The sequence below is a fragment of the Poeciliopsis prolifica genome, unplaced genomic scaffold (genome assembly GCF_027474105.1).
Source record: "Poeciliopsis prolifica strain line A6 unplaced genomic scaffold, Auburn_PproV2 SCAFFOLD151, whole genome shotgun sequence".
Lineage (NCBI taxonomy): Eukaryota > Metazoa > Chordata > Actinopteri > Cyprinodontiformes > Poeciliidae > Poeciliopsis > Poeciliopsis prolifica.
In genome coordinates this window covers 365001-373038 of record NW_026562526.1, presented here as the reverse complement: position 1 = coordinate 373038, position 8038 = coordinate 365001, and the positions used below count along the sequence as shown (strand labels likewise).

The following is an 8038-nucleotide window of genomic DNA, read 5'->3' as shown; positions in this document are numbered from 1 at the left end:
AGCAGTAGTAGCAGTAGTAACAGTAGCAGTAGTAACAGTAGCAGTAGTACCAGTAGTAGCAGTAGTAGCAGTAGTAACAGTAGTAGCAGTAGTAGCAGTAGTAGCAATAGTAGCAGTAACAGTAGTAGCAGTAGCAGTAGTAGCAATAGTAGCAGTAGCAGTACTTGTAGTAGCAGTAGTAGCAGTAGTAATAGCAGTAGTAGCAGTAGTAACAGTAGCAGTAGTAGCAGTAGTAGCAGTAGTAACAGTAGCAGTAGTAGCAGTAGTAACAGTAGCAGTAGTAGCAGTAGTAACAGTAGCAGTAGTACCAGTAGTAGCAATAGTAGCAGTAGCAGTACTTGTAGTAGCAGTAGTAGCAGTAGTAATAGCAGTAGTAGCAGTAGTAACAGTAGCAGTAGTAGCAGTAGTAACAGTAGCAGTAGTAGCAGTAGTAACAGTAGCAGTAGTAGCAGTAGTAACAGTAGTAGTAGCATTAGTAGCAGTAGTAACAGTAGCAGTAGTAGCAGTAGTAACAGTAGCAGTAGTACCAGTAGTAGCAGTAGTAGCAGTAGTAACAGTAGTAGCAGTAGTAACAGTAGCAGTAGTAGCAGAAGTAACAGTAGCAGTAGTAGCAGTAGTAACAGTAGCAGTAGTAGCATTAGTAGCAGTAGTAACAGTAGCAGTAGTAGCAGTAGTAACAATAGCAGTAGTAGCAGTAGTAACAGTAGTAGCAGTAGTAGCAGTAGTAACAGTAGTAGCAGTAGTAGCAGTAGTAACAGTAGCAGTAGTAGCAGTAGTAACAGTAGCAGTAGTACCAGTAGTAGCAGTAGTGGCATTAGTAGCAGTAGTAACAGTAACAGTAGTAGCAGTAGTAACAATAGCAGTAGTAGCAGTAGTAGCAGTAGTAACAGTAGTAGCAGTAGTAGCAGTAGTAACAGTAGTAGCAGTAGTAGCAGTAGTAACAGTAGCAGTAGTAGCAGTAGTAACAGTAGCAGTAGTACCAGTAGTAGCAGTAGTAGCAGTAGTAACAGTAGTAGCAGTAGTAACAGTAGCAGTAGTAGCAGTAGTAGCAGGAGTAGCAGTAGTAACAGTAGCAGTAGTAGCAGTAGTAACAGTAGCAGTAGTAGCAGTAGTAGCAGTAGCAGTAGTAACAGTAGTAGCAGTAGTAACAGTAGTAGCAGTAGCAGTAGTAGCAGTAGTAGCAGGAGTAGCAGTAGTAACAGTAGCAGTAGTAGCAGTAGTAACAGTAGCAGTAGTAGCAGTAGTAAATGTAGCAGTAGTAGCAGTAGTAACAGTAGTAGCAGTAGTAACAGTAGCAGTAGTAGCAGGAGTAGCAGTAGTAACAGTAGCAGTAGTAACAGTAGCAGTAGCAGTAGTAGCAGTAGCAGTAGTAGCAGTAACAGTAGCAGCAGTAGCAGTAGTAGCAATAGTAGCAGTAGCAGTAGTAGCAATAGTAATAGTAGTAGCAGTAGCAGTAGTAGCAATAGTAGCTTAACAGTAGTAGCAGTAGCAGTAGTAATAGTAGTAGCAGTAGTAGCAATAGTAGCAGTAGCAGTAGTAGTAGTAGTAGCAGTAGTAATAGTAGTAGCAGTAGCAGTAGTAGCAGTAGCAGTAGTAGCATTAGTAGCAGTAGTAGCAGTAGTAACAGTAGTAGCAGTAGCAGTAGTAGCAATAGTAGCAGTAACAGCAGTAGCAGTAGCAGCAGTAGTAGCAATAGTAGCAGTAGCAGTAGTTGTAGTAACAGCAGTAGCAGTAGCAGCAGTAGTACCAATAGTAGCAGTAGCAGTAGTTGTAGTAACAGCAGTAGCAGTAGCAGCAGTAGTAGCAATAGTAGCAGTAACAGTAGCTAATAGTAGTAGTAGCAGTAGCATTAGTAGCAGTAGTAACAGTAGTAGCAGTGGTAGCATTAGTAGCAGTAGCAGTAGTGACAGTAGTAGCAGTAACAGTAGCAGTAATAGTAGTAGTAGCAGTAGCATTAGTAGCAGTAGTAGCAGTAGTAACAGTAGTAGCAGTAGTAACAGTAGTAGCAGTAACAGTAGCAGTAATAGTAGTAGTAGCAGCAGTAGCAGTAGCAGCAGTACTAACAGTAGTAGCAGTAGCAGTAGTAGCATTAGTAGCAGTAGTAGCATTAGTAGCATAGTAGTAGTAGCAGTAGCAGTAGTAGTAGCAGTAGCATTAGTAGCAGTAGTAGCAGTAGCAGTAGTAGCATTAGTATCAGTAGCAGTGGTAGCAGTAGTAGCAGTAGTAGTAGTAGCAGCAGTAGCAGTAGCAGCAGTACTAACAGTAGTAGCAGTAGCAGTAGTAGCATTAGTAGCAGTAGTAGCATTAGTAGCAGTAGTAGTAGTAGCAGTAGCATCAGTAGCAGTAGTAGTAGCAGTAGCATTAGTAGCAGTAGTAGCAGTAGCAGTAGTAGCATTAGTATCAGTAGCAGTGGTAGCAGTAGTAGCAGTAGTAGTAGTAGCAGTAGCAGTAGTAGCAGTAGTAGCATTAGTATCAGTAGCAGTAGTAGCAGTAGCAGTAGTTGTAGTAGTAGCAGTAATAGTAGTAGCAGATAGCATCTGCTGCAGCCATTGGTTTAGTCGGACCATGAGTTTTCTTCCAGAACAATGGTATACATCTTTTTGTAGTGAGCAAACATAAGTTTATAAATCTTCCTTCGTTTTTAGTATAATTATGTTTTTCAGATTATCGTCCAAACATAAACAGCTTTGGATCCAAAATTAGTTTTGGAAATTATTTTCTCAGTTAAATCTTTTACTTCTTTCCAAAACAGTATAATTTTCCTTCAATACCACAAACAGTGAACTGGAGTTCCTCTGTCCTGTGAACATTTTCGACATACAGGTTTCTCTCTGTTATACTAATTGTTTTCCACTGGTGTTACATAAACCCACATTAACCATTTCAATTGGATGGAATTTCATATTTGGTTAAATTAATGAGTTATTTATTATTTCACTATTTTTAAAAACAAAACATATATTATTTTTGATGAATCTGAATAGCAGTGACGTTTTTATGACTTTAACATTTCTGAAACAGATTCTTCTGATGTTGATTTATTAACAATAATGTTTACATGAGTCAGCTGCTTTTTGCCGCTCCAGAATTTTATGCTGTTTAAGGAAGTGAGTCTTGTTGACGTGGCAATGACCACAGAAAGCAGCGGGTCTAAAGGTTTCTGCTGTAACAGCAGAGGCGACTGTAGCAAGCAAAGCAACCCCTCACCTTGTCTGTGCAGAATGTGGGAAGAGGATGTCTTGCAGCCAGTTCATATCCAACCTGGAAGGACTGAACGACGGGAAGGACTTCCCCAAAGACTTGCTAAAGGTGTGTCCCCGTCTCATGTCGCCCTGAACATCCTCCTGAACGTCCCCGCAGGCGTCCTCTTAATGCAGAAGTGTCTCTTTAACTTCCTCTCTGTTGATCTGATCCCACTGGCTCTTAATCTACACAGATTACATTGTTTACCCTAATTCAGTTTGAGCTGCGGTGATTCATGTTTGTTGCTTTTCACTTTTATAAAGAGCAACATGTGGTCGCAAATTAAAAATCTTCACAAAATCTAGCAATTTTTATGTTCAAATTACTATATATGAGTGAAAAAAGTACTTATTTTTCACAATTTTTTTTACTAAATTGCACTCATGTTTTAACAATACTCATAATTACAAAATATCAAAATCAAGAAAAATACAGATTAAAAAAGTTGTTTTGTTAAAATATCACTATAATCCCAAAGTCAAACAAAATTAAAATCCAGAAATGCACTTATAATTATCAAAGCTCACTTCTCCAGGAGATATAGGCAGTTTATCAAAACTGACAAAATGTAATGTTAAAATGTCTTCATAATGAAATAAAAAAATACATTGTCTTCCTAATCTAGAAATGTCCCCAAGATACACTATTCTCTGAATGGTAAAATGTCATCATGAAATAAATATTTTTTTATTATTTAAATATTTTTACACTCTCAAAATATTCTGATAATCCATAAATCCCTCATAATGGTGATTTTTTTTGTAAATTAGAAATGTTTTATGTTTGATTGTTTTGGTTCTGATCATTTACATCCCAGCTTTAAACACACACACACAGACCTGTTTTTCTCTCTCGTTGGGACGTCACGTTGACATAAACTCGTCTCTTTGGGGACACAAGCTTTAAGTGGGTCCCGGTCATAGATGTATTGATGGACATGGTGGACTGGGACATTTCATCTACAGTGCGTTGCTGTAGCGACAGCATCACTGTCTGCACTCTGACTGGTTTTCTTGGCTGCTGTGGATAGTTCTGTCTGTCTGGTGTGTGTTTATGTCTGAGTGGGTCGGTTCCACCTCAGCCTCAGAGCGATCAAACATGAATCTGCGTCACCTCTTCACCTCCATCATGCTCATCATCATCATGCATGTTGCTAATGTGTGTGCAGAGCGTTTGCTGAGTTGTCAGCTGGTTGGACGGCTGCAGCAAAGAGTGTGTGGGCAGCAGCTCAGACTGACTGAGAGGCAGAAAAGCAGGAATAATTTGCTCTCCTGCTCTGATCCTCTATCAGTGTTTGCATGAAGAATCAAGAAATTTCTGCTGAAATATCTTGGCAGCTGTATGAGAGAGCAAAATCTGATCAGGGAATTAATCTAAATAACGCTTAAAAACCTGTTTGAGCAACGCAGAAGCATGGAAATGAAACCACATTCAGATGTTTGGAAAAATTTCTAGAATTGACTGAAAAAGTCCCGTCCCCCGGAGATGTTGCTGGTTTGATGATATCAGTGTTTTGGTGTCGAAGACTAAAACTTCTCCTGTGTTTCTGGTCCATGAAGACTCTTTAAAATAAGATGAACTCTCAAATTGACTGGTAACCAGTGGCCTGAATGTGACACTAGTTCCAGACTGAAAGCCTGGGGTGAATTGCAGGGACATTGTGCAGAAAACCTATCAATTTTTGGCAGGTTAAACTAATGACATCCAGGGCGAGGTTAATTAGAGCAGAGCCTGTGGAGTTGAGGGGCGGAGCCTGTGGAGTTGAGGGGCGGAGCCTGGCGAGTTGAAGGGCGGAGTCTGGCGAGTTGAGGGGCGGAGTCTGGCGAGTTGAGGGGCGGAGCCTGTAGAGTTTAGGGGCGTGGCCTGTGGAGTTGAGGGGCGGGAACTGTGGAGTTGATGCGTGGGGCCTGTGGAGTTTAGGGGCGGGGCCTGTGGAGTTGAGGGGCGGAGCCTGTAGAGTTTAGGCGGGGCATGTGGAGTTGAGGGGCGGGGACTGTGGAGTTGATGGGTGGGGCCTGTGGAGTTGAGGGGCGGGGCCTGTGGAGTTGAGGGGCGGGGACTGTGGAGTTGAGGGGCGGGGCCTGTGGAGTTGTGGTTCAGATGTCCCTGACTAACTCCGGTGTTGGTTGGTGCCCCTCAACTACCAATTCTCCGCCCCTCAACTCACCAGAAAGGTGAAATGCCACCTTCCACCAGGTTTTCGTCACCGTCTAGATGCCACAGAACATTATTAGTCATTTGTGACATAATTCATCTGATTTATACATTTAACTTTGATAACTCAGCATGGAGTATTTAAAACTTTACAGTTAAAACTGGTTTCTGTTTTTTAATTGCATTTTAATTTAATTTACAACAAATGATTAAAACTTGTGTTAAAATATTGTTTATATTTTCTCAAAAATATTTAAAATAAAAAAATACAAAAATGAAAACATTCAAGATTATTTGATATTTTGAGAAGAAATTAGACAGCAATGAAAATTAGATTTTAAAACATTAAAGTAAAATTTTCAGTTCTGAAATGATAAAAATCTTCCACTTCATCACTGAGCTACATCTACATTCAGCTCATGACTGGCAGCTGGGGGCGGGCCTTAGCTGCTGGCTCTGCCCTCTGATTGGCTGCTGAGCTCAGAGAAAATGCGCATTGAGAGAGAGAGAAGAGGAAGAGGAGGAGGAGGGCAAACAGTCCTTAACATTTCAGTCTGAGGAAGAGGAGGAGGACTGAGATCACCTGAAGAAGACGAGGGATTCTCCTGCAGGAGGAAGAGGAGGAGATCAACAGCTGCAGAAGAGGAGAAGGGATTGTGTCAGATTCAGGGCAGATCAGGAGAAACTTTCCTCCTCTCTCCCCACCTTCATCCTCCCACCTCTCCCTCACTCTCTCTCTGTCTGACTGTGTGGGCGTGCTCGCTCGCCCCAGCCTCCCTTTCTCTCCTCCCCTTCATCGTCCTCTGGGTTTTGGCTGATGAGTCTCCATCGTCACACATTTATTTGCAGTCCAGGGATTCTCCTCGCCGCCGTTCCGAGTCGGGATGCGTTTGTCTGGGAGATCAAGGCGTCGCATCGCCGTGGTAACCGCCTGACCGGACCGCGCGGAGTCTGGGATTGTTTAACGAGACGGGAGGAAGAGGAGGAAGAGGAGGAAGAGGAGGAAAGTCTGGACAAACCTTTAAATACGTCATCGATCAGAAGAAACGATCTCTGCGCCAAATAAACCCAGAAATCAAACGTCTGACTCTAAAACAGAAATCTGATTCATTTCTGTTTCAATTCTGAAATTACTGGAATTAAAACCATCAAAATATTTTTAATCTCGTTGAAGAAACAAAAACAGTTTGTTCAGAAACCACAAGTTTGATCTGAAGGAAGGAGTTTCCTCCAGAACGGATCTGGAAGCTGCTGGACGAACCCAGAACTCCGACTGGATCTGCTGGAGGGACCGGATCCATCAGAACCAGAACCTCTAACGGCTCCGTCCAGACTGTATTTACACACCATTCGGATCAGAACCGCTTCGCCTCCAGTCGGACCCTAGTCGACCCGGCTTCGCCATGATCGGAGTCAACAGCATCCACTCCTCGGGTCGGAACCGTTCGCGCTCGCTTTGCTCGGTCCGAAGCGGCGCCAGCCGGGACTCCAGGGAGTCGGACTTCCGGTATCCGCGGGCGCCACGGTCCCGGTCCTTGAAGCCGCTGGCGTTCCCGGACCTGTTGGGCAAGAGCCAGGATCGGCAGCAGCACCCACAGAACCGCAAGAAGAAGGTAGAGCTGGTACCGGGAGGTCCAGAGCCTACAGAACCTCCACATCTGTCCTGTTAGAACTCCATTATCTGGAATCATAAAGAAGTTACACATTTGTTTCTGGGATGAATTTTCTTGTTGAAATTATACCTAAAAAAGTAAAAGTTTTTTAAAATATTCCAAGTTTTTAGAGCTGCATGTTGCCCTGCAGCCACCAGGGGCAGCAGCTCCACTGGTGCTGACAGACCAGCAGGAATTCATGGGAGAAGAAAGTGGAGCATAAATCTGACTTTAACTTGGATCCTGGTCAAAATGTCCACATTCCATTAAGATGTTAATAACATATTATCATCTTATTAACATATTACTCCAATCTTTTATATTAGATTAGAATAATTTAAAAGTGTTTTTAGCTGTGAATCCCATCAGCTCCTCCCTCTGCTGGCTCAGTAGGTCCAGATGTGAATCTCGTCAGGTTTACGGTGGCAGGAAAGATCTGCGGTTCTACTGCCACCTGCAGGTCGGAGGGGGCATGACGGTTCCTCTGGACGGTTCATCTCTTTGAATCGTCCCATTTCTGTGCAAACATTCATCACAACTACTTTCCTCTGCACATGCAGGTCACGTCGGCTTCGGAAACCTTTCCCATCATGTCTGACTGCAGCCAAGTGGGCGTTTCCAAAATACAAGGTGTTCCTCTACGGTCACCCCTGATTGGACGAATATTACATTTGTCATTCAACATTGTTTTTTGAAATATTACGAGTTTAAACATTGCTAGCTTAATTGCCATTAGCTTAAATGTAATTAGCTTTCTTCTCTAGCATTGAAGTTTCACATATTTATTTAGTTTCACGTCTCTGTGATAATAATGTCAGGCAGGTCGTGACGCTGTTGGTGTCCCCTGTTTCTATATCCGTCTCCCCAGGACAGAACTTCTGGTTGCATTTCAAAGTAAGATAACAGTGACTTATTTTACAGGACTGTTTCTAAGTGTTGCGGGTTAAATGTTGATGCTTCATCATTATGTTAGAAACAGAATCCATCTT

The 8038-nt window shown here is 42.5% G+C and overlaps 1 protein-coding gene across 2 annotated transcripts in view; it reads left to right on the top strand.

Moving 5' to 3' along the window:
• The first annotated feature begins 2122 nt into the window (after positions 1-2122).
• LOC129355935 (PH and SEC7 domain-containing protein 1-like) overlaps positions 2123-8038 on the top strand; it is a 15090-nt gene continuing 9174 nt past the window's right edge. Inside the window, exon 1 of one of the 2 annotated variants that reach the window (XM_055025575.1) lies at positions 2123-3309. In XM_055025575.1, coding sequence (XP_054881550.1) covers positions 3235-3309 — 75 coding nt within the window. In that variant the 5' untranslated portion in view covers positions 2123-3234. Of the gene's footprint in view, positions 3310-5657; positions 7011-8038 lie in introns of those variants that run through there. The other variant, XM_055025574.1, reaches the window with a different exon arrangement.